The 26,617-nt window shown below is 41.4% G+C and overlaps 2 protein-coding genes across 5 annotated transcripts; both read right to left on the bottom strand.

The window, feature by feature from the left end:
* Positions 1-643: 643 nt before the first annotated feature.
* Positions 644-5,055, bottom strand: snrnp27 (small nuclear ribonucleoprotein U4/U6.U5 subunit 27). Its single transcript, XM_022753219.1, has 6 exons — positions 4,859-5,055; positions 3,045-3,177; positions 2,563-2,678; positions 2,353-2,432; positions 1,364-1,428; positions 644-977 (listed from the first exon to the last, which is right to left on the bottom strand). Exons 1-6 carry the CDS (start codon positions 4,893-4,895, stop codon positions 923-925), a joined length of 486 nt encoding a protein of 161 aa, XP_022608940.1. The 5' UTR covers positions 4,896-5,055; the 3' UTR covers positions 644-922.
* A 318-nt stretch (positions 5,056-5,373) lies between these two features.
* Positions 5,374-25,727, bottom strand: add2 (adducin 2). 4 transcript variants are annotated; one of them, XM_022753207.1, is made up of 15 exons: positions 20,538-20,648; positions 18,396-18,593; positions 16,952-17,093; positions 14,953-15,104; positions 14,374-14,454; positions 13,453-13,602; positions 12,968-13,111; positions 12,687-12,785; positions 11,946-12,122; positions 10,952-11,200; positions 9,996-10,112; positions 9,818-9,904; positions 9,601-9,727; positions 6,973-7,006; positions 6,727-6,813 (listed from the first exon to the last, which is right to left on the bottom strand). In XM_022753207.1, coding segments are annotated over exons 2-15 (1,707 nt in total). In that variant the 5' UTR covers positions 18,543-18,593; positions 20,538-20,648; the 3' UTR covers positions 6,727-6,812. The 4 variants fall into 4 exon arrangements, with proteins under 4 accessions (XP_022608914.1, XP_022608905.1, XP_022608922.1 ...); XM_022753193.1 differs by lacking the exons at positions 6,973-7,006; positions 20,538-20,648 and adding an exon at positions 25,465-25,727 and having other exon boundaries at positions 5,374-6,813; XM_022753184.1 differs by lacking the exon at positions 6,973-7,006 and having other exon boundaries at positions 5,374-6,813.
* Between the last annotated feature and the right edge of the window lie 890 nt (positions 25,728-26,617).

The raw sequence follows: 26,617 nt of genomic DNA, 5'->3' as shown, positions 1-26,617 counted from the left end.
TTGGCTGCTTTGCCCACGAGCTAAAGTGACAACGCCCGCTTGTGACAGAAGACACGCCCCTCTGCCATGCTGTTTCGCGGTGTATGGCAACGATTGGCTCCCGTGGTGTTGTTTGTCTTATTTTTCGATCAGAGATTGGTCAGATTCACATGCTCTCTTACTATTGGTCTATTGGTTCTCCTATCACAGAGTGTCTATCTGCGCAGGCGTACGTCGACTGCTTTCAGAAACCTGACTTCAAAATGAGACGGATGGCCATTATAAACCAGGACTGGAAGTACAATTACATGGAACTGGAACATGGGTTTATTTGCTTAAAAACATCCTTCATCTTGAACTAAATTTAATCCTGGAATGGTAGACCAACTCATAGCGTACACTTACTGAGAACACCAAACTGGATTAAATTTAGCTACACAAGAATATATATCCAAGTACTACCTGAGTGAATGATAAATTAGACTTACAGGGCCTGTTGCCCTGACTTTGTAATACCGTGATAACATTTATTGATGTTAAACATCACAGTGTGAAGACACTAACAATTACCTATTAGAAACTGTTCCTGCACATCAAGGCAGATGCAGTTGACTTTGATACACATTTATACATAATATACATTTTTCAAATCAAGGACTGTAAGCACATTTTCAAAAGCCTTTATTTCAAAAGAAAAAACACCATCCACATCAACAACATAAAGCTCCATGCAGTGTGCCCACACAGGGTCTTCTGTTAATACTCAGCTGTGGTTTACTGCAAACATTATTTACATTTATGTGTTTACTTGTAAAAAGGTATATGCAGAACTGTTGCATCACACAAAACAAGTTAGAGATAACAGGTAAAAGCACAATATCATCCACTGTGAAGGGAGGACAGAGGTAAGCTTCTTGAGTATCACAATGAGACGCTGATACTTTCAAGCAATGAAGTCCAGTGGTCGGTTGAATCCACCTTTTCTGTTCATGTACTGCCTAAAAAAAAATAAATAAATAAATATATAAGAAAACATTGCATCACTGTTACCCTCGCAACACTTGCAGATTACATCATCGTGCACCAATGGGAGAGCTGGGATCTCTGCATAGAAACACCTGCAGAGGTGATTGGCTAGCTACAATAACAGTGGTTTATGCCGAGTGCTCACTGTGAGGGGCCTGAAAAGTTGATGCTATAACTCAGAAACCTGAGCAACAACTGGGCTTCAGACAATAACTTCAAAAAGATAACTCGATAAATAAAACAGGGACTTATGAAACCTTTTCAAAAATTGTCTGTGGCTGTGTGTCGTAAAGCTGCACGACCCACAAACAGCTCTGTACTGTTAGAAACAGCCCCCCCCCCCCCATTGTTGACATACCTGTATTTCCGCTTCATGGTCACATTGACAGCATATGCATTTACTGATCCATCGGTTTTCCTACCCTGTTTGAAAACAATGTTAATGCATCTCACATGTCGCAAATAAAACATCAGAAACATCACAGTTAAAATTATAAAGTGACATTAATTAGGAAGTCTGCTTGACTTACAGTGCGCATTTTATTCATAAAACTAATCTGTTAGGACACTTTAGAAGCTGTCCAAGCCTTTGCAAACCTTTCAAAATTAACTACAAACACTAAACAGAAAAGCATGGATAAATTTTTTATTTACTTGTTGGTACATAAAACCATGACAGGAACTTTTTAAAGACATTATAAAAACAATAAGAATGTTCTGAATGTCCATTATGCATTTTATAATAGTGAGTTGTTTTGATCAACTGACATAAGAGCACCAAGACACTTATTCCAACTTTTCTACAAACAGACTCATCAGCCCTCACTGGCCAACTCAATATTCCCCTTGATTTCATAAGCCTGCATCTGCTTTCTGTGAAGGAGTTGCAAACAAACAGCACAAATGTGAGAAAAAAGTGTGATTTCAGCCCCAGAGATCTGGCTCATTGTCCAGTAGAAGCTGTTCTTAAGTTAGATTTTTACAGTTCTCTGTGTTTTTAGGGTCAGGTGATCAGTCTAAAATATTGAAAAAGAGAAATAACTGTCACCACTGCTCCAAAACAAATAGAATGAACCAGAAATCAGTGAGGTATCGGTTCGATGAGGAACAATCTTTCATCGAGGAACAACAACTACACAGCACAGAGGCCATCAGCTGTATCAACTGTGCTGTTCACATGGTGTTCACATCACGATGGATGCATTGGTGCATCGAGCAAATTCATAGAAATAAATGCAAGTGTACCTCTACCCCTTCAATTTAATTGGAGAATGCAAGGAACTTAATCTGCACTAAACTGCACCTCCTTGTGGCTGCAAAACGTAGGGCAGCCCTCTGTATTCTCACCTTGCTGGTATCGAAGGAGCCAAAGCCCATCGTTTTCATCATCTCAATTTCCTCCTCTGTTTTGCCTTGCATGTCCTCCGCTGTTAAAAAATGATAGCATTGAATTTTGACAAAAAACATAAATGTTGCACCTGAAAATGCCATAAACACTGAAAGCTGAATTCCCTACTTAATTATATGAATATATAATGTCAACATTATTCATTATACCTGATATCTGAATGGGCTTTGCTGCCTTATCCTTTGACTCTTTGCGTTCATCGTCACGTCTGTCTTTTTGTCTCCCAGGAGAGAGGGAGGAGGAGCGATGACGTCTAACAGGAGACCTGCAGAGGGAACACACAGATGGCTGCAGGACGGGTTATCACAACTACAGAGGGCAGAAATGCTGAGTAACGTTGTTCATGGTTTGTTTAAATCTATTTAGGTTGCAGATAAATGTGCTTGTCGAGAAGAAAAAACATAAATGTAAAGTCCACCATTTGCTTCTGTAGGGGGACGCCTCGAAATTTGTATTGGAGGCAAAAAACACTACCTGACAAGGTTTGTAAATAATCTTTCTCCACAAACAGCACACCTGCATCTGTTACTCTCAAAGTAAAAAAGTAACATTGCTGATTTATGTCATAAACCTGAGAAGACAACCAGATACAGCAGCAAAGAGAAAAACTAATCAGGACTTCGAAACTTACCTCGAACGTCTCCTGTGAGGAGACCGCGAGCGACTTCTGCGCCTGTCTCTGTCCCGATCACGAGAACGAGAGCGATCCCTCTCCCTTCGCCTTCGCTCACGCTCCCGTGACGTTGAGCGGGAACGTCTTCTCTCTGCAGGAAATGTGGAAATGAGATCGTGCCGTTAGCTGTTAAGTGAGAAAATTTAAACAGGGCATATTGGCATCCACACACCATAACATTCTTCTTTACATACAGGATTTAATTTTCTGCAACATGTTTCCAATATGCTATACATGTAAAAATGTCACTGGCACCATGTGACTCTTATTTTCTAGTGTTGTATGTACAGTTTGATTTTCTTTTTAGGATACACAGAATTCAAATGTATGCCACAAGGCACTGGGATGAATGCCGGGTGGCCTACTCTGGAAATGAATAAACATGCTTGGAAACTGCCAACATATTGTTCAGGTATATACTTCTTATTGTTGATATAGTTAGAGATACTGCAGCAGTGTCAGTATTGTTTTCCTTTAACCTTTAACTTTTGATCACTTCAGGAAAAACCCATGGCCCACAACATATCCAAGAACACATTAGTATACAGCTGATGTTCTGATGTTCTCTGATCTCAACTAATGTTCCTTCAAAAGCCTTTGTAATCTGGTTGGTAATGCAATCACTGCTTCATGAGGTACAGTTTCAACCAGTATCCTGTAAAACACATTTGGGTTGAGAAGATTGTGACAAGATTTTCGCTGTTGATGCTGAACACTGAGTAGCAAACTCTGTCATATCATATTCAATATCAGAATAATCAGCAGATTGAACCCAAAACCACCATCACCACCACCAGTCTTTGAAGCCAGACAACACTGAGATAAGAGGATAATAATCAGTAGTTACTGCCTCAAATTGGGGCACACAAATAAGATTAATTGAAACAGTGTGATATTATGTGATATATTTGATATATGACCACATATACTGGCCTATACAGAATCTTGGTACAACAGCGGGGGTAAAACAGGTTAAGCTCTTCAGATTTTAATTCTGCTGCTAATTCTACACTTATATTTAGTGACATACTCAAAAAAGTTATGAAACCAAACATATTGCATTTAATAATGATACTGGATTGTCTTTCCGATTTGATGGTGGCTTAAACTGATAATATGGAGACATACTAGCCTGCCTTTATTTGTTCCCATTAATAAGGCATGGTAAGCAACATATCTTTCAGTTATGCGGAAAACGCCACAGAGCAGCTTTAGTTCGGACCACATGTTGTTTAAGACGGGCAGCTAAGTACAAACAGTAGCGCCAACTCGACAGATAGTAGCTTAAGTTTTCTGTATTTTCGCAGTTATGTGTAAAAAATAGCAATAAGCCGAAACAGCATCTTATTTTTCCAATATTTTCTCTTGTACCATTGTTATTTATGAAAAGGACAAAGTGAGTTTTGCACAGACCCAGAATATTCTGCTTTAACATACTCACACACCTACAAAGCCCACTTATTAAACCGTGTTACTGCTGTCTAACGTTAATTTAACGTTAGCTATAATTGTGCTAAATAACTATGCTAACGTTACTTAAATAACTACATAGAGGGGATGCATAGTTAGCTAACTTATAGAAAAGCAGCATTAATGTTATACATGAGTCACGTATTAATGTGTAAAATTAGTGTAAATAGAAGGAAAATAAGTTAATGAACATCTTATCATATGCGTATTCGCTTTCTTCCAAAAAAAGAGAGAACAACTTTAAACCCAAATAATCATACGTTGTGTTCGGTTAGCTAAATTAGCCACTTTTAGCTTCTTACCTCGTCTTTGGGGAGTTCGACTCCTGCTTCTGCCCATTTCCCTAACAGATCAAATCTTAACCTCGTAGATAAACGTACTACTAAATAGAAAAAATGTACTTGCAGATATTAACAATCTGTTAGTTGATTTAATTCCGTTAACATTAATGGCTGCTACTCAGAGGATCTTCTGTTGTCTCTTGTGGTTGGTAGGCCAGCTTCCGATGACCTTTCTCAATAAGAGCGCCCCCTACCGAGCTGGAGGCGAGCCTGTTGTTTTATGGCTGCTGTTCAGATGGCACACAGAGCTGATACATAGAGCTCATTATTACACATAAAACTTATTATCATCATCCATTATTAGCTATTAATGGACATTACTTAGACTATTGTTAGTACTTAGTACTAAACTATTTTAACAAATACTGTGTATTAGTTTTTAGCTAATAGTGGTATTAGCACACAGTAAGATAAATATTCTTATAAACCAAAAGAAGAAAGGCAAGATAATCAAGCAGAGAAAGAGAAGACATTGCTGGTTTTAAATCAAACTTGATCTTTAATGACTGATACATGGTAACCTTGAAATACTCACTTATACGTTCTAATATAAAATAAATTAAAACCATGAGCAAACATCACACATCAGCATTTTGATAACAGCTACTGGTTTAAACAGAAAATAATTACAACTGTTAAGAGGTATTCTGCACACGTACATTTAAAAGAAAATGAGAAAAGTGGAATGTTTAGTACCTTCAGTATCTTCTGTTACTGGGTTTCAAACTGCATTGACAAGCAACAATTTCTTTATGCTTTATCCTTTTTTTTTTGGTAATAGTGGAATTAATAGCGGCTTATGTTTTGTTGCGAGCCATTATATTTTCCCCCTGCTCTCTTTCTCCATGTTTGTCCCTGCTGAAATAACGTCAATAGGCTTTTACACAAAACCAGCATTCAGAAAAGCGCAGTCAGTAGCTATCAGTATATTCCTACACATACTGCACCTGTGCTCACATAGTATACCTGCAACATTTATCTGATAATTAGAATCAAATCATGACTAGAAGGTGCCTATGATGATGAACAAATGCAACATACTAGAATGTCAATATACATATGTCAAGTGCCTATAGGAGGGTAAGGGATGCATAATCCATGGGGACTTAAATTTCCACCGTGTCTTGCAAAGGTGGGGATTGAAATAAACAAAAAAAACAAATTCTGAGCGGTGAGTGCACAGGATCACAGGACTAATCCCAGTTTGAAAACAAACATGTCTGCATGTCTATACAGTGGAGTTAAGTAATGGTTTGGTAGCACAGCAGGTGAAAAATAAGATGTGAGTAATACACGGACTGTGTGTCAGTGTGTCAGTGTGTATGTGTGTGTGTGTGTGCGTTTGTGTGTGCGCGCGTGTGTGAGACAAGCGATGGTGTGTCAAAAAGTTTGGCTGTATGTGACCTGGGTCAAATAGTATGTGAAAATAATCATCAGTGTTTTTAACCTGCTGAAGATGAATAACCACACAGATCAACTCAGTGAGGAGCAGTTTACAGTAGAGCATTTGAAAGTCAGTTTAGTACACTGTGTCTGTGAACGACATCTTGACTGTTTGAATAGATCTGATGTGGTTAAGTCCATCTGCTACTCATAACGCCACACACTAAGAAGTATTTCACAGTAGTATTTCACCGAGGTCTGGTGTGTCTGGACGCCTCAGGTCTCTGCTTTCTCCTTCTGCTTCTTGCTCTTTTTCAGGAACGACGGCGGCTTGAACTTCTTTTTCTTCTTGGACGGGGACTTGGAGGGTGAGCCCTCAGGGGTGCCACCTTGTGGTTTGGCGGGTGGAGCAGCAGGGGTGGAGGAGGTGTCATTGGTTGATAGAGCCTTCATGCCTTTCTCCAGTTCTTCTGTCGTCTGCTTCTCCTCCTCGCCTCCGTTCTGTATGGCTGGAGAGTCGGTCTTTGCCTCTTCTGCTCAGAAAAAAATGAAAAAATGAAAAGATTTTTCAGCTGTCGGACAGAAAGCCTTGAGTGTGGCGGAGCTGCAGAGCTACATGCGAGACATGTCGCTGCAGATGAACATGCTTGCTTAATGAGAAGTGGACTGTCATACGGTTTCTCTGTACTTACTAGTGAGACAAGACCAAAGCACCAGAAGTGTGCCCTATGAATGAGCGAGGAGTAACACAGAAAAGGACAGAGAGACAGACACAGAGGGAGAGAGCACAACACACACAGTAGGTACACAGGCACAAAGATTTCACTACAAAGGGCTGAAATGTAAATCAAACAGTAACAACCCAATATAACAGACATTTTGACTGACACAGGTGTAACTAAAATACAAGAGCCCAGGTGAGACAGAGCTACACCACAAAGAGCCTTTATTATTAGTTACACCTATTTTATGTTTAAAATTTTTGATGAGATAGATCTATTGCACATGCCAAGAAAATCTGACAACCCATGTTACTCCACTTCATATCTAACTGTGACTTTCCACTTCACAGTATCCACACAACTCGCTCTCAACAGTTTTCACACAGACATTTTTTTTACCTGTAGAAAATAGTTTGTGTGAAAACATTTGACAGTGAGGGGTGTGGGTTATCCAGAGAAACCGGGACACAGATGTTGCTGAGAGCTACGATCACCACATATAAAATACCATTCACTTCTGTTGTGTTGGGTGGAGGCAGAAATCTCCGACATGCAGTGTATACCTCCAAAACAGGGCACATAAAACCAGAACATGTTGAGATAGATGACACGACCAGATACTACAGAGGGTGTTTTTGTCTTTTGTCTTGACAAATAATCTGAATTTTGTACCAGGTTTTAGGGTTAGGGTTATGGGAATATATTTGATCAGTTTCCTAGACAATGCTCAGGTTATGTTATGTCTATGGTCTAAGTATTGTAATGTATGTAGAGATATATTCAGATCTGTTTCTTGTGCTGCTGTAACATGAATTTCCTCTCTGACAATGAACTAAGTCTCATCTCATCTCATGGAGAATTGAGCTGAGTTTAAACGGTACTGCATGTGCTTCATGTAGAGTTTGCAGTTGTAGTCTATCTACGTTAGAGAATTTTGTTATATCATCATTAGTCTTCTTTATCCTCTATGTGGGGCTCAGGGATTTTCAGGGCTACGTAAGTGTGACTGTAAGGTCTTATGTTTATGCTTTTATTGTGAATATTACATTCGGCTATTGGTTGGTTATTGTGCAGGAAAGAAATCATTTTCTCTGTCTCTCTCTGTGCTTTTGTCACTGGTGTGAAGTTGGTGGGACTCCAAGTCTCGTACCTCCATCCAACAAACATTAGTCAGCAACATCTGAGTCGAAGTCTGATGACAGTTATCATTTGATCACTGTCAGTCACATCTGATCAAAACACACCTACACAGTCCTAATGGAGCTGATTCACTGGATTGTTCTGAGCGTTGAACTCTTCATTAACAATAACTAAACAGTTATCATCATCATAATACTTCACATAATAACAATGCATATTTAAATTTTTAATCTACAACCTTTGAACAATCTGTGTGAACAGAGACACTATCTACTGCACATGAGGAGGAGTAACATGGTCGTCAGTGAGTATTTGACGCATGAGAGGCAGAAGCAGCACTAAGAGACTGGGAGCAGGCCGCTGGTCACAGAGCCAGGATGCAAGGCAAGCAGGGCAGACGCTCGGTGCTCTGCCAAGCCTCACCTGAGAGAGGAGGGGGGCTCGGTGGAGGGCCCTTTATGGGGGAGGTAGCAGGGGAAGACTCCTTGTCATTTGCCACCTCCTCCTCCCCTACTCGCGCAAACACACAGACACACACAGTGAGGAACAGTGAGGGCAGTGCAGGAAGTTAAGATTTGTGAGGCAAAGAGAGGTGGACACAGTTTACACATCAGTCACAAGTGAAGGTGCCGTGTGAAGCATCTTAACTTAAAAAAATCATTAAAGAATTTAAAACACTCATTCATGACTATAAACAAAAACAACTGATGTTCAGATTTTTTGTGTCCATCAGCAAAAAACAACAATCTGTTGTATTGCTTAGCAACACAACACACAGGAGGGACAGAGGAGGAGAAACAGGACTAAAGGTTTCGCCTTTTCCTACAATAACAGATAATGGAAAAGTGAAAACTACACAGTAATTTTAATTTGAAATTGATATACTGGTATTTAATGATGTAACACACAGCACCCTCAAGATGGTTAGAAGAAAGTACACAACGCTTTACTGGTGAAAGTGATGGTTCACATATTACATTGTCTTTATGTCTAGACTATATACAGTATATAGCCAGATGTATGTGGACACGCCTGACTGACAAAAGACAGAGGAGTCAAACATATAAACAAATACATTAACAAATAATACTGTTGGTTAAAAAGTTAAAATGAGGTGTAAATAGAAACATTAAGCTTCATGGTTTTTTCTTAAACTCCAAGCAGTTGGTAAAAAAACGCTTTTTTATTTTTCCTTTATTTCAAATCACTTGAGAAAATATGGAATGTATGGAATGAGAGGTTCAACCATCACATACGGGTATCATGTTAAACTGTCCACATACATCTTGGCCATATAGTGTTTAGGACTATATGGCTATATACTAAAACTATTAATAAGACAACTTGAGAATAAATAGATACGTACCGTATACAAGCGTTATTATAGTATAGAGTATAAAGTTATAGATATAGAGTTATTATCATTTGAGTGTGTGAGTTGAGCTGAAGTAACTGTACCATCGGTCCCTCCATCCTGTTTCCTCTGCACCTCTTTGCGGTACTCCTCCAGCTCCTGGTCCGTCAGCTGGTTGAAGGGGTTGGGGGGTTCTGGTTCCAGTGGGATTTTGGGTGGGCTGACTGGAGACTAAGAGACAAGAAGAGACACAAAATCACAGCTTTGAACTCAGAGAACAAAAGAGACAGATGTCTGGAGAGCACAGAGGTTGCACTTTACCGGAGGACTCTCCTCCGTAATGACGCTGGCCAGGACTTGAGACTGTGGTCCCGCCGTCTTCATGTCCTGACGATTCTGCTGTCGGATCTGAGGAGACAACATCCACCCGTAAACAGCTTTTGACTCATATGACAGAGTGAAGAAGGCGAGAAGATGAGGAAAGGCAAGGAGGAGTTACCTTGTTTCGTGTCTCAATCACCTCCTGAGGGTTGGTGAAAAGAGGCACAAACTGGTTTGGGTTCTCCATCTTGATGGACGTGCTGCCGGCTTGTGTCACCTCTTCTGTCTTCAACCACTGAGGAAGAGAAAACCAACATCAAAACAACAACTCACAATCCACTTTTAAAAGAAAAAATAGTAGAAGTCAATGACTCAGTGTGGCTGTATTATTAAGTCAGACAAGGGGCAGGAAAAACGTTGCTTTCTACATTAAAACTTTCCTTTAAAAAGTATGTTTTTAAGAAGGAGATTTATTACTATTGAGTTTATGTTTTTGCCAGCAGAGGGCAGACTCTGCACTGCAGCAGTCCTCCTGAGCAAGTGGGCTTTCCCCTGCAATGCAGAGGAGAGGAGAGAGAGGAGGGTGGGAGGGACAGAGGAGGAGGAGGAGGAGGGAGAGGCAAGCTCCTCCCAGTGATGTCAGTCAGTCAGACTCATATTGCTCCTCTCCCTGAAGGACTCATCACCGCCGCTCTGATCACTCTGTCCTCTGAAGTACAGACATAAAAACAAACGCTCCACAGTCTTAATCAACCCTCATATGAACCACAGGTTGATTCTGGATACAGAAATATCCTCGGTGGAGTGCAAATCAAATATCATCAGTGTCTTTTCAAATCATCAGAGAGATGGTGAGTTAATAACTCTGTTACTGTGTCTGTCTCCACACCTCAGTGAGCTTCAAGCCCTTTCTTCCTTTCCTGCTCACAGCTCACATTAATCTCACTCCAGGCTCTGATCCCTCTGCTCTCCAGCTCCTCTTTAACTTCTTTTATAACTACATACAGTCTACGTATCCTCACTATCTGATTGGGAGTCATCACACAACTTCTAATGTCACAGTTTGCAACTTTATTTGAGACAGTTCCTGCGCTGCTACAGTGAGATCTGTTCAGTGAATCAGTGAAGCCTCACAGTGGTGCGCTGGTGTCCAGGGCTGGCCTGCTCCTGGCTGACTTTTTGGTAGGTGTTGGGGGTGTTGAGCCATCGGGTCCTCTCCTGCTGCTGGCGCTGGGCAAAGGGGTGCTGCCTCAGAGCCGGGTGGACTCCGTCGTCGTCAAACTGGTGGAAGGCCGTGGCGGTCGCAGGCACCTCCACCTCCCTCCGCATCCGCGACCGCTCCAGCAGCACAGGGAAACGGTACGTGTAGCCGGTACGGTAGCCCTGAGAAACGACAGATGGAGGAAGCTTTAGGGTGTGATGACAACATCACCTCACCCTCTGAAGGACAGAGAGTAGACGCTTTTCTCAGGGTGCATACCTCAGCCACCACTGCACTCTCTCAACAGGGAACTACAGCATTTGATGGTATTGTCCCTCAAACAAGCTGTGTCATTGCTCTAATCTCAGTGACTGTGCAGGCTACGGCAGAGAAAGCAGTATTTTTTTTTACCGTGGTCAGCTTCCACCAGCAGCCCCTGGATATTGTGCAACTAAAGTTTCTGTGGTTTGCACTTTTGTGTCACAGAACAGCTGCATCAAAGATGTATTTGCTGTTGAGTTACTGCTGATGTAATCTGAACATTTGATGATGCTGCTGCTTTACACCAAAAGCTTTCCATCTGCAAACCACAGGAAAGCTTTTATGCTTTTATTGTGAAGAAGCTACAGGAAATGCGGCAGTATTTCTCACAGCTATTATGCTGCACTCACATTATAAATGGTTTACGTCTGGAAGCAAGCGTTTACATGATCAGACAGCTCACGGTGGTTGTAGGGTTACAAAGTTGCTGCTAATGGTCAATAAACACATGGGAGCGAGTTAGATGAAGAGCTGCAGCTGACAGACTCTATAGTTTTTGTGAATCAAGGTGAGTAAGACCTTTTATCGTGCCATTCTTTTAATTCCAGCAAATCTTTACTAAACACCATCATCCTCACTGTGAACATGTGTCTCTCTGTTGCCTACCAGATTGTCCAGAGTTCTCATGAGGGCTTCAAACTCATGCTCCCCAACGCGGCTCTTGTGCAGGGGCCCAAAGGTGGAGCCAGCCCAGCCCACGGTGCCGGCCGGGTTCGGTTTATGGTTGGTCCGGTCCAGTAAAATCAGGTTCTGTTCGCCACCAGCACTACACAAAGCTGTCACCTGAAAAAACAAACAACCAAACAGTGATTTAGAACAAGTTGCAGCATGGTGCATTGCACAAAAGCATCTGAACCACATTTACTGTGAGCTGGGAAAATACAACACATCAGGCTCTGTAGATCTGAAGAACTGACGACTGCACAGTCACATTGTGTGCTGCTGGTCCTGTAGGATCACTGCAGTGTCTCTTTTGGCAGGCGACGCTCCTGTAGTGTATTGTAATGCAGAGCAGAGCTGCCGGCTGAATTACAGAGGAAGGGCACCAAGAGAAGCGCGACTGCCCAGGTGGAGCACTGCATCTACATCATGGACACGTGCCAGCTCACTCTCCCACTCACACACACCTACACACATGCAGTGGCAGCACTTTGTCTCTAGTATGTCAGCTGTTAGTCAGTACAGTGCGCGTGTGTGCGCATGTGTGTGTGTGTGTGTGTGTGTGTGTGTGTGTGTGTGTGCTGTTGTTGGGTGGTTGGGTGTGTGCGTGTGTGTCTGTGTGTGTGTGTGTGTGTGTGTGTGTGTGTGTGTGTGTGTGTGTGTGTGTGTGTGGCTGCTGTATACAACCTGGATCTGGCAGGCAGTCTGGATGTGGAAGATGGTGTAGAAGGCCTCCTCCACAGACTCCCCAAGAGCCACGATGCCGTGATTTCTCAGCACCAGAACCTGGGACACACATGAAATCCACATTAACACCGAAATAAAAGCAACTCACGATTAATGAATCCAGTGTGAGGTAACACCACCTTATGTCTTCTCTCTGTTCACTCTTAAAGCTCAGTCAGTCCATGTGGGAGGGGCAGGAGCAGTATCATATTAATGGTTCTGCATTCCTGTGGTCTGCTCACCTTACAGGTGGGTCCCAAGCTCTTCTGCAGCTCCACTCTGTCCTCCTCCTCCTCCATGACTCCGTTGTAGTCATAGTAGGCCACGTCACCGACCAGCAGAGCCTCATGGGAGAGCGGCAGGAGGCCGCACTTCATAGCTGAAACCTAGAGATCGTTTGCTGTCAGTCGTGGCAGCAGAGATCATGAAACAGGCTCAAATTCTCATGCGCTTTACAAGTAAATCCATGCTGGACAATCAGGTGTAATGTTATCAGACTCAAACAGAACAAGACGACCTTGGAGTTGCTAATATCTGTAATCACAAATGATCTAAAATGTGTAACGGAAATGATTCTTCGTGTATGAATGACAGGCACTCAGCCGTGTCTCCCCATGTGAATCTGGACGTGACCAGCAGAGGTCTAATGTGTCTCCTCTAAACACGACAGGACAGAGCTGTGGGCTGATGCCAGCCTCTCCGCTGGCATCAGCCCAGGCTGACTCACTGCAGCTGTGGCCGGTGTGTGGAGGTGAAGTAGACAGCGAACATCTGGCCGGGCCGAGTAGATGGCTGAGTGCAGGCTGAACTTCTCTGGGTCCACGCCCAGGTTGGTGCTGCCCTTCTCCACCACCTCACCCAGGATGTTTACCTTTACCTGTGAAGGCACACAGCCCCATCAGCATGTGTCTCTCAGAGAAGTCAGATCATAATCAATTCTCTAACATGTAGACACCAGTGATATTCTTCATAAATTCAACTTTAAAACTCATGTGGACAGAACCAGGTTTTGGTTGTGCATGTTTTCTTGGACTTCATGCATCAAATTAAAACTTAGGGAGGAAAATTCTCTCAAATAGTATGTAGACCACGGACCAGTGAAACCATTAAAACCAAGAAAAGACTACTAATGAAAACTACAGCTAAAATGACTAGTCAAATAATTGTTCAGGAACCATCTGATAATTGTATAAGTCGATTAACAATAAAAATATCAAATATTCTATAATATTAGCTTTTTGTTTTTGTCTTTGTAAATATATTTTGGTCTGTTGTCCAAAACTGGAGCTGAAAAATCACATTGCGATTATTTTGGCAGATGTTGCGATATGAGTCACGATTTCAGTTAGGATGGTCATTCTTCGATTAATTGTTTAGCCCTAGTGAAAAAAAACTATTTCAAAATAAAATTGTGGGATTAAGAAATTGGGACAGGCATCGCTCACTACATTCTGAAATTTTAAAGTCTAAATGTTAAAATCACTTCATCAAAAAATACAAAATACTATAATAGAGTTAGACAATTCTAGTATTTCTGATTAATAATAAAATTCCATAAAAGTTTGCATCATATCAATAACTTGTCCATAAACAGTCAAAAGGACCAGGTCACATGTGTGAAACCTTCATCCTGACCGGTCTGACTCACCAGACTGGATCCGGTCACCTCACTGTAGGCCAGGCCGTCTGGAAGCACCAGGAAGTGTTCCTGTTCTTTACTGACGCGCAGCTGTCAGCCAGGAAAAAGAACATAAACGTTAGAAATAATAATGCAAAACATTACGTTATTGTGTGAAAACTCTTCTGGTGTTTTTCCATTTGCACAGCACAAAAAGATGAAGACAGAGCACAGACACACAGATTTCTATCATCTGATCACAGATAACAGGTTTCTTCCTGAGCTTGTTACTGCAGCACCTTCCTCTGCATCCACTCTTCTAACTTCACATGACCTGTTTCCTTCATTTAAGCCGGAGTTAATGCAATGCCTTTTCTCTTTATATATTGGAAATTGACCCTTGCAGTGCCTTAATACTGCTGTCAACCCCAGCTGTAACACAGAGGACCAGTCTTTCTCTTCCACTCTCTATAGAGCCAATCAGCTGTTTCACTCAAAAGCCAGTTAAATTATATTTCAGTACCTGCTACTTATGTTGATGACAAGTCTGTTCAGTAAATGTGTTGAGGGAAAAAAAACATAATCCTGGGAAAAGAGAGTGAAACTAACAGTGAGACAGGTGCGGCTGATCTGGGCCCAGCCGTAGAGGTCGAACAGGCGATGGGTGCTGGCCAGCTTGCAGCGCATTAACCTCTCCCCCTTCACCATGGTGCCAGGCTCCCACCCATGCAGGTCGTTGATGGGTGTCACCATCATCATGTCTGTGTGTGGGGGGGAGAAAGAAAGGGAAAGCAGAGAGGGAGAGAGAGCAGAGTGGAGATGATGATCTGCAGAGGTTAGTGGGAGAGTGATTCTTTTACATGTAAACATTTCAACATAAGGAAAATGGCACTGATGGATAACCTCTGGTTCATGTCATTTCTTTCAGATTTTAAGAACGTGTTCTTTTGTGCAATGAAAATCGCACTGTATTTGACATTTGAGCGTGTGTCTTTAGTGCATGTATGAGTATGAGTATCCATGACATAGATAACATGGATATTTTGTGCTCTGAATGCTTCTCCCTGTCTAAACAGAGCAACTTACACATTTACCATCAATATTACTACATGGATATAAGTGACTTTATATAACCCACTGCACAGTCTTATCAGTAAACACCTGTGTTTATGTACAGGGTTGTTAACCCCAATTAAACAATTACAAATAGACCAATAGAACAAATACATTTTCTCTTTGTGGCCAATTTAATTATTTGTGTTTGTCATCCACACAGTCACAAACACACGGACAAACTCGTGTTTCCCTTCAGTCCTAATGTGCACACCGGTGGTTGTATTCATCATGCTGACATCAGATGTTTTAACTTGTCATAGCAGGAGAAGCTCAAGTGGAACTAATAACATTAATAATGACTCTGTTCCATTTAGGATAGAAACACGACGAACACGTCAGGTCGCCAGGGGACACCAACACCACCCACACTGGGCCACCTGTGGGCTGATCAATCACACCGTCAATCCAACTGCATTTCTGCTGCTGCCTCCTCTGTTGTTGCTCTTTAGTTCCACAGGTAAAGTAAATCAGTGTTTGAATGTGTTTGAATATTTACATTTATTTACAATCGTATGTCTGATTTTCTTTTGATATTGATATTGGATTCATTTATTTAAACTCGTCCTGTGCACTACCTGCGCCGAAGGGTTCACTACTTCAAAAAAATTTTTTTTCTAGCTTTAGTGAACAATACCACGTCCTGCTCTATAAATCAAATACACCCGTTAATCAATGTGATGACTTACACCTGTGTCGGGCAAGTATAAAGCATCAATGAGACACCAAGGGAATGAAGTGACTGTGAGGATGGAAGCAGAATGGAAGTATATCCATATGATTTTATGATCAGCGGATACAACATCCAGTCTAATGATGAAATTAATACCCAGAGATTGAGAGCTGACAGCAAAACACTTGGGGTTAAAAATAAAACAGTATTGATTAACAGTACTAAATCTGCTAGTAACAGCAGCTCTGTATCTTACAGTGAAATAGAACAAACCAGCTAACAGTAGATGAGCTAATAATGACCTCAAAACATACAAGCACCAAACACTCCTGCCAGTTAACCTGCTCCTGTCGTTTTAAGTTGTCGACAAAAGTTACAGCTAAAAATCTAGTGATCTCTTCTGTCCATGGCAAACAATGTTTATGCATGTGAGGCTAACAAGGTGAAACACAGCAGAGTAATCAAACAATAAAGAAGCCCTCGAGCTGACAGTGGTACATATGCCTGGGCTGTAGTGAAGTTACCAGGCAAACACCCACCGAGCTAGCAAATGGCTTTACTGGTTGGTTGTTTGAAAATGATTCATTAGAATTAAATAATTGCTACTATCTTAAGAATCCAGAATCTGTCAATGAATTATTGATGGTTGAGTTGCATTGTGGGTAATGTAGGCACCAGGTTTTGACTAGGTAGAAGAAAAAAGGACAATATCTTTGGCTCTGCTGCATCAGATTTGATCATTGAAAAAAAAAAAACTGTCCATCATGAGTCTGACAATGGAGTTCGCCTTTAAAGGTTTGAGCAGAGGTTTTGTTCACGTACTGGAGGGGGAGACTGGCAGAGCAGCTGGAGAGCCGTGTGTAGCCATGAAATCAGCGAGCTGTCTCAGAGCCCAGAGGTTGGATGAGCTGCCACCCTTCTTCATCTGTTCCTGGATCATCACATCCAACTCCTCCCTGAATGACTACACACACACACACACACACACACACACACACACACACACACACACACACACACACACACACACACACAGATGTTAATGTATACATGTATACATACATACATGCATTGACCAAATAATGTAAATAATTTCAGTTTCATAATAATGCTGAATTAAATGCAGAGTATGTAACTTATGCAGCAAGAGGTCTCTCAATCAAAACAATAACAAAAGACAGCATTGGGTGACGTCGTCAAATAGCATGGGATCATGGGAGTTGTTATCTTTCAGGAGGTTTTTACCAGGAGCCGAATTATTATTATTATTATAGATCTCCTCCTCTCCAAATCAAACAGTCCCACTTGTTATAACCGTTAAAAGCACTGAATAAAGCAGTTTCACATTAAAAATCATTGATTCAATGATGCTGTTCGGCAGACACAGGACATCTCGGAGCGGCTGGGAGCTGAGCTGTCTGACATTTTCTCAGCTTTCTACTCTGATAACTTCAGATCCAGACGTCCCAGGACTAAAATCCTTCATCTGGTTCAAATATATATTTGAAAACGACCAAGGTGTAAAACGTGTATCTTAAAAATTTAGCTTAAAGCTGGATTAAAGTAAATTTTGAGTTTCACCTACAACACTGACACGTGTGCATAGAGCATATGACGTCATTGACAGGCGACCGAATGAAACTGAGCATTACCATGATTAAAATCACACATTTCTCTAAGTTTGACTTCTGCTGGAAAAATTTGGGATAATATAATTACACAACTCAACAAAAATATATATAATATAGGTCTAGTGATTTTTAGACATTTAATGTGGAAAGGTTACATATTATAATTTTAAAGCCCTTCTGTGTAGGATTTGAAACTTTCTGGTCAAACCCTGGATTGTCTCAATTTTGTCAAACAAAAAAATGAATCTGAATAATTTGAAAAATGCTATAATCATAAAAACTCACGAGGGCTTTGAAGACCAGCACTGAATTACTAAACACTCGTGAACACTACACTACAGAGGTGAGGGTGAGTAAACATATTTAATGAGCCAGCCTCCCTCCATCAGTCCCTCTCCACTGCACATGGAGTCATGGAGCTTCACTGTTGATCACCCATATGCAGAAACACATAGTCATGCACTGAGAATGCAGTCCAGCACTGACTGCAGCCCGGGCTGTCAAGCAGCATTTGAGAACAGATTTACTCTAATGTGAGGAGATAATCACATCTGGGGGAGAGGAGACAGGGAGACAGAGACAGGAGAAGGACAAAAACAACAGATCATACAAAGACGGACGAACAGTCGTCTCACCGGACTCTGAAGGAGGCTGGAGATGCGTTTCTTATGCTGTGGTCCGGAGCCAGGCGTGGAGTGCTGAGGAGACTGGAGGCTCTCAGTGACTCCATCACTGGGGCTGCGCTGCACCGGGGTGCCCTTGGGGGTGGGGGACGTGCTCATCTTCTACTGTTTTATAGTGGGTGTCTTACAACCAGGTGTGGGTGGAGAGACCTGCAAAAAGACAGTATCAGTAACATTATAAATGCGGCTTAAACAGCTCCTACTTCGAGCGGTAAACACTCTGATGGGATACTACAGCTGACAGTTTTGGAAAACACCCTTTTCACTTTCTTTGCAAGAGTTAGATGAGAAGATCAATACCACTCTCTAATCTGTCCATTAAATATGAAGCTAGAGCCAGGAAATGGTCAGTTTAGCCCAGAGGAAAGACTGAAAACAAAGGGAAACAGCTGGTCCAGATGTGTCCAGAGGTGACAAAACCTACCTACAGCATCTGTAAAGCTCAATAAACAGGTTTCAAGTTTCAATTTGTTTAATTTGCACAGAAACTGAAGAGTGAAAATGAGCTTTTACAGGTTTATATGCTATTGGTCGTATGACTATTTCTTGGTCAGGATCAGTAACTTCCTGAAGTCTCCACCTGTCAAACGGTTGATTTTTGTTAGCTTTGCACAGAGCCAGGCTAGCTATTTACTGCTAAGCTAACCAGCTGTTGGCTGTAGCTTCATGTTTGTCATACATACAGTATGTGCTAGTGATATCAAGCTTCTCATCTGACTCCCCAACTGATGTTGGCTCTTAAAATGCTGCTTTGTTTATTCTGACTATTCTGGTGTTTGGGTCCTCTTGCAGAACTCGAAGCTACTTTTCATGACACCCACTGTGCAGCAGCATGTGACTACAGAAACTCCACTTCACCAGATGACATCCTTTGGGCAACAATGGCAGACAGGTGAACTGAAGCCAGCATTTAGCCAGAGTTTGGATTCAAGTCATTAAATGCAATCAACATCCCATTTCAAACCTGTGAGTCTGAAAACACAGTAAATCAGCTTGACAACAGTCTGGAGGTCGGCTCGAAGGAACATCAAACTACATCATAAGTCAGAAACATTTTATAAATCATACCCCCACACACACACACACACACACACACAAATGGAACAATTCACAGCAACTGAACCGGCCCTTCCTTATGTCAGGAGCTTCGGACAGGATGAATCAAAGGTTCCCAAAGATGATAACGATGATCTGAACACAGCACACAACAAGCTGCGCTGGGTGGATCGGCACACAGGGTTTTTTTTTTTTCTTTAGTCTTTTCTTCATTGTTTCAATTCACCACCTCCGTTATTGTGGCCTAAAGAATTTACCATAACAATATTATCGCAACATCTATAGAAAATTTTAGATAACTAAATAATGCTCTCTGTCAAATTCATCATTAAATTTGTTCATTGTGTTTTGTCCAGATGAACTGATAAAGGAGCCACAATGTCCATCATCTGCCATCATGGTATTATCATGCATGTGTTATTAATACCATATCAATATTTAATGTTCTAAATATCATGCTTATCGTCAATACCGGTATATCGTGACACCTCTAGTTCATACCCATGTGAAATTAACCCGAATTAGGTAAATGTACAGTTCAATAGTGAAGGGGCATTTATAATTTAAAGGTTAAAGACAGAAAATAAAATTAGGTTTTATGAACACAACTGTTTTAATTACACCAGCTATATACTTTTAAAGCAGCAACACAATCCTCTCCATGTGATACAACATTACCACCATGGCTCATCCTAAGAAATGCAAGTAAATGTGCGAATAAGAGAAGAGGAGGGAGAAGATTTTCTAATCTTCCTGAGTTTATGATGTTAAGTTCCTGCCTGAGGATACGCGGTACTCATCAGCACAAAGGGAGTTAAAAACTCTGAAGAGATCCGACAAAGATCAGCTAATATTAAATAAAAACTGTCAGTTCAATCAATATCATTATGTACAATTCAACCTCCAGGCCAATTTGTTTTGTATCTGAACATGTAAACTGAGTATACTGTTGGCGAGTACAAAAATGAACAGTATACTGGACATTAAGCCATGACTCCCTTGCATTCTCAAATGGCAGCGTTAAGATGAAAGACCTACCCTCACATTAATGATCCTGGATTCCTCGGGGGTCTGGCCAGTGGAGATGCAGAGCTATAGAAACGCAGCATTAGCAGTAAAAGCTCACATGCAGACAGCAGCGCCAGAACCACTAACAGGAAGTTAGCTGGTGATACGACTCGGTAATTGGAGAAAGAGTAAAGAGTTACTGTAAGGATCTTCAGAAAGAAGCTGGCCACTCCCCAAATGAAACATACTCAACTCACTCACTCACTCACACTCACACACACACACACACACACACACACACACACACACACACTGTGCTGCAGGGAGCAGATAAGGTCCCAAATACACCACACCCTCCCTCCTGTGCCACATCTGACTAACTGACTCAGTTACTTACTTACTTGATTTGTTGCATCGCTGTAACATATTTACTTGTACATCCCTGATCACATGCACTATCGGCCTCATCCCTCAAGCCTCTAACATAAGGGACAGGCTGTTTTTAAGATGCTCACTCCAAAGGCAGATGAGGAAGTTGCATTAGACCCATGTTCATTACTCAGTCTCATTGCATTGCACATGAGAAACGGACAGATGACTAAACCTTTAATGGTGTTTCTGGATAAACCGTGCATCTGTTCTTTAACATCAGGCTTCCTCGGCTCAAATGCACTGAAACATCACATCAGTCATCCAAAAACATCAGCAAAGGATTAACCGAGGCCCCTAAACATACACTGACAGATCAGTATTATGTTGTTTACAAGCCAAACTGCTCTCAGATAAAAACTGAATGTATAATAGATGGTGTTTCCTTTTTAATTTTTTGTTTCTCATATATATATATCTTTGTAATTAACATTTAAATGCACACAGATGGATGTATTTAACACGTCACTAATTAAAGCAGCAGTCGGTCTATGAAAGCCAGAATGTGAAGCGGCACCTCTCTTTCTCTCTCTCACAATAGAGGATGTTTCACAGTGTATATGACTCTCTCTCTGGGGGTAGAGGGAGCACAGCTGCTGACAGGCAGCAGACAGAAAGCCTCTCCCTCCAGGGAGGGTCCTAATGACTAAGGGGAGACATGGAGATCTGGCGGCTGGCCCGCCATCGCTGCTTCCTCTTATCCTGTGATGGCTGACAGAACTGATTTCCTGCCACTCTTTCATATCCTAGAGGTCGCTTCTTATTTTCAAATAAAAACCATAAAATGGCAATTATGTAAATTGTTTAATGCTTTAAAAAGCTTTTTATAAGTCCATCTGTAACCTAATTATGACTCCCTCACCTGGACTCATGGATCAGGACATTTCATACTGGCATGGTGGACATGTAGATTTGCTATAAGACACATCAGGCTTCACTCTGAGATCTTTAGCCTAAACTTCAAAACTAAAACCAAACTAAACCACCAATTTCCTATGAAATAGAACTTGGTGAACATTATATTCACATTTATAGTGACCTCAGAAAGTATTCAGACCCGTTAACATTGCCATTATTGTCCATCAATCTACACTCGGTGTCTCATAGTGACAGAGTGAAAACATGTTTTAAGAAGAAAAAAAAAAGCAAAACTGAAATCTCTCTCTGTTGGAAAAGTATTGGGACCTTTAGTTCAGTACTTTGTAGAAGCCTCTTTGGCAGCAGTTACAGCCTTAAGTCTTCTCGGGTGAGTCTCTACAAACCTTGCACACCTGGATTTTGGGCCGTTCAAGGACAGTCAGAGACTTGTCCTGAAGCCACTCCAGCTTGGCTGCTTCAGGTCATTGCTGTGCTGAAAGGTAAACCGAAAGTCTCATGTCATGTGGACTCTGGTCTTCTTTAAGGACCTCTCTGCATTTGCCTGCATTCATCCTTCCCTCAATTCTGACCAGTCTCCCTGTCCGTGCAGCTGAGATCACCCCCATAAACATGAAGCCACCAAGCATGGTGTTCGCCATTCTTCCTGTCTGGAGTCCTGCTCAGAGGGTTCAGTTTTTGTCTCATCAGACCAGAGAATCTTCTTCCTCATGCTCTCAGAGTCTTCTAAATCTCATTTGGCAAACTGTAAACAGGCTATCACACCTTTCAGTCAAAGTAGTGTAGCCACTCAACTATACGGGCCTGATTGATGGAGTGCTGCAGAGATGGTCGTCCTTCCTGCAGGTTCTCCCATCTCTGTGACTGTGACTGTTGGGTTCTTGATCAGTGACTCTGTTTGGCTGTGCGGCCAACTCCAGGCACTGTCCTGATGGTTTACAAACTTCTTTCATTTCACAATCATTACTGTGCTCCTGGGAACACTCAGAGCTTTAGAAAAGGTTTTATACCCTCGCCCTGATCTATGCCTCCCCATGATTTCTCAGAGGTCTGCAGAGAGTTTCTTGGATTTCATGGCTTGTTTTTACCTGACCTGCATTGTGAATGGTAGGACTTTAGGTGTGTGCCTCTCTAAACTCTGTCCACTGAATTCAGTTTTCAGGTGGACTCTAGTTCTAGACATGTCTCAAAGATAATTACAGCAAACACTTAAAGAGCCACAGCCAAGGGTCTGAATACTTTTGTAATATATATATATATAAATAAATCTTCTTCTTTTTTTTAAATGTCTAAAACCTTTTCGAAAATCTGTTTTCATTTTGTCATTATGACTAATGGGCAGAAAACAGCAATTTTTTTAATTAAACCTGTGACGGGGTCTGAATACTTTCTGAAGCCACTGTATGTTTGTATCGACTCTGCTGTAAATCTACCCTCTTGCAGTGGTTTAGTCTGTGTCTGAGCATCGACATCCAGCAGCAGGGAGGCAGATAGGGGTATAATTACCTAAGTAGCTCCGGATTGATTTTCTTTGGTTCAGCTTTCATTAGACTTATGTCATAATGGCTGTTCAGTGGATCCCAACCAGTTATGGAACTAGTTTTTAACAAATCAGTAACTTTCCGAACTAGTTTTTAAAAATAAGATAAAGCTAAGGAACTGTGATCTTATTACATCGTATTACAAACATTAAAATTTCCAACCTCATTCTATGATTTTATGAGCTGAAATAAACATGTTTTTAATTTTAAAACTTTTTCTAAATACTTGTTCAGATGCTGCTCTAATTGGCTATCCAAACTGATTACTTCTCAGTTAGTATAACTGAAACTCATTTTCATTTTTTCTGCATTTTTATTGGATATCATTTATTTTCTCACACAGCTTTCAGTCTTATATACCTGCCCAACACAAGACTAAGATAAACCTACACTAAACTAAAACGATTACAACACCATTATTTACAGTAACATAAAAGGCAGACATCTCTGCTGTATTCAACCCGAAATAAATGCACTCATTAAGTCAAAACATTTGATAGAGTGTCTTGCAGAAATGCAGGATACACAAGATGAAAATGCATTAATGAATGTTTAATGAAGAAGTATAATAAATGGGGTCGACAGTGCAGCAGGACATTCCTGACTCTACAGCCTCTAATGGATAATTTGGCCTCCACTTTGGCAAACCACATTGAATATAATAAACAGTATGACAATATACAAATGAAAATGCAGCATGAAAGAATGGGGGAGAGATGGAGTCCACTGTAGTCAAGGGAATATTAAAGTAATTTTGTTTACATTAACTACAGAGTAATATTGTTTGATTATTCCTCATGTGACAGAAACTGCAAAACAGTAATGAAAGAACTTCAACAAACTGTGAATATATTCAGCTCATAAGCTGTATGGTGTTTTTTCGGTCAGTGTTACATATTTACTAATCATTATCAATTGTTTACTCCCTCTATATCTCATGTTTGGTTTCCAATAGCTACAGATTACTACAAGTTCAGGTGTTTTTGACTAAATAAAACAACAAAATCCTGTAAGACTTGGGCAATTTTTACAAGCACAGTTTCTATAACTAGATCAATAAAAGGCTTGATTTTTGTAAGATAACCTACTATATGAGAATGTATAGTGGGCTGTTAATTTCTAATAACATCGACTTTAGCATCAACTTCTTCGACATCACTGTGGCTGCGATCCATCTCAGGTTCAATGTCAGCCATTGTGCTTCGGGATTTATAAAATAAATAAATAAAAAATATGTGTACCTCATACACAGCCTACTGAGTCACATGGGGGAGGACGAGGAGAAAAGGCCTATTGATCAGTAAGTCATGTGAGTGCAGCACACAACACTGAATCTACAGCCTCATATTTCAACCTGAATACACAATATCGTTTTATGGGTTTTTTTTTAAAGCATCCTCCGTTCCTCCACCCGCTAGCGGCCCGCGCTCTGCATGGCTGCCTAGCAACACTCGCACGCGCTGCAGCATCAGCACCAGCAGAGCGGAGGATCAGCTAATGGCCACCCGCAAAATGCAGAGGCCAGCGGCGACGGCACAACACTGCACGCCTCTCCTCGGCGAATTCACAACCATCCACCACGTTTTCCAATCATCCAAAGAGCTCATCATGTCCAACATACTAACAACAGCCTTCAGTGTCCGCAGCACAAACAGCCCGTTTGACCGTGAAACAACAAAAAGCATCACGGGCTCGTTATTGAGCGACATGAGACTCTGCATGGCTACGGCACCAGAACACTTGCAGAGTCACCCTGTAAGCAGACGACACAAATGAGACTCTGAATACATCAGGCCTTCACCGCACAACATAAGACGAAGCAGTATGGACTCAAATCTGTGCGTGAAATAACTGTGCGTTTACTTTCATATTTTATACAAGCATATAATAGAGTCCATCCGTAGAGAGCGTGCAGGCTGCACCATGAGCAGGAACAACACGGTAAACAGCGGGCAGTAAGGACAGCATCGTGTCAGACTGAGACTTCATCAGTGAAATGCGCACACACCGCTCATGCACGCGGCAGGGAGGACCCTGTCCTACGCCCAGTCATTTAACCATGATCGCCGTGTTCGACACAACTAAACAAATATAAGCAGAAGGCTGCTCACCTCAGTGCATCCTCGGGACCGGGTCTTCAGTGTGGGTGCGGCACACCCACAGCCCACAGCCGTCCTCAGAACGAGCAGATGTGCTTGATCACAGATCAGTATTGGGTTGCGACACCAGGGCTCCTTTGTCAGACTATTTCAGGGCCTCAGCTGATTCCAAGTCAATGGACCCTGATGTTTTTCATCGCACAGTGCGCCTGGACCAGCCCACTGCCACGCCTATCCTCAGTCTGACACCCAAGGGTTCCCAGTGGGAACCAATGTCAGCGATGCACTTGGTTATTGTATTTGTAAAGCCTACGTACAGCTCTGGGGGGTTTCTAGTGCTGTCTCCTAAAACGTTGTGTAGTTGGCAAGGCCCAGTTCAAGTGGGACAAAACACATCCCGTTAAAAAGGCGCCACCATCTGTTATAACGGAGGAAGGCCTGTTCACCGGAGTATGGTGGTTTAAAACATGTTAGGTGGTTGTTACGTTACAATTTAGACAGACATCAACAAACAGAGGTAGAAAATTAACCAATAGGTTTTTAAAATATCGATTTGTATTCCCATTTCCTGCCACTTAAAATCTTTACTCCCCTACTTCTTATACAGGGAAATACCATCAGTATATCTCTGCTACATTTATTCACTTTGCTGATAAAGACAAAACACTATTTAAATGGATGAGATTGTTACACACTACACTACATTTAAATATTTAGAATTAGCTCCACCTCTACAAGGCACAACATAAAAATACTACTTATATTTCAGTCCTATCTCAATATACTGTATATCACACTCTGTGAGCGGCATTCTGCATAATGTGTATTTGTATTTTGATACCATCGGAAGTTTGGCTGAACATTTCAGATATCTAAATATTAACTTGTAAGTACTCTTACAGGCTACTGGGGTATTGCTACTTTATTTTTATTTAATTTTTTATTTAATAAAAAAAATGATCTGCACTAAGTGACATAATGGATGAAATAAAACGTATTACAATGTGAAATTTCCACATTACTCATGTATTCTGATGTTTCCAGTTGCACAGTGTAGTAGTGTTAGCAGTGTAGCTAGAAATTAAACCTGAAGTTAAAACTTTAAGCAGGAGACAACTTGGCAAACAGACTTTAATTATATGGGCAGATTCTTCTGGAATAAATT

This window comes from Seriola dumerili, unplaced genomic scaffold (assembly GCF_002260705.1).
Source record: "Seriola dumerili isolate Sdu_G_001 unplaced genomic scaffold, Sdu_1.0 BDQW01000017.1, whole genome shotgun sequence".
Classification (NCBI taxonomy): domain Eukaryota; kingdom Metazoa; phylum Chordata; class Actinopteri; order Carangiformes; family Carangidae; genus Seriola; species Seriola dumerili.
Note: the sequence above shows the minus strand (reverse complement) of the source record. Positions and strands in the feature narration are given on the sequence as shown.

What these genes read in the sequence shown, in the direction of transcription:
- snrnp27 (XM_022753219.1), bottom strand. Translation starts at nt 4,895, where the DNA reads ATGGGCAGAAGCAGGAGTCGAACTCCCCAAAGACGAG. An exon ending in GCTCCTTCGATACCAGCAAG is followed by an intron (nt 1,429 to 2,352) that starts GTGAGAATACAG and finishes GTTTTCAAACAG; the next exon opens with GGTAGGAAAACCGATGGATC. An exon ending in ACCATGAAGCGGAAATACAG is followed by an intron (nt 978 to 1,363) that starts GTATGTCAACAA and finishes ATTTTTTTTTAG; the next exon opens with GCAGTACATGAACAGAAAAG.
- add2 (XM_022753193.1), bottom strand. Translation starts at nt 18,542, where the DNA reads ATGAGCACGTCCCCCACCCCCAAGGGCACCCCGGTGCAGCGCAGCCCC. An exon ending in AGGTGACCGGATCCAGTCTG is followed by an intron (nt 13,603 to 14,373) that starts GTGAGTCAGACC and finishes GTGCCTTCACAG; the next exon opens with GTAAAGGTAAACATCCTGGG. An exon ending in GCTTGGGACCCACCTGTAAG is followed by an intron (nt 12,786 to 12,967) that starts GTGAGCAGACCA and finishes TGTGTGTCCCAG; the next exon opens with GTTCTGGTGCTGAGAAATCA.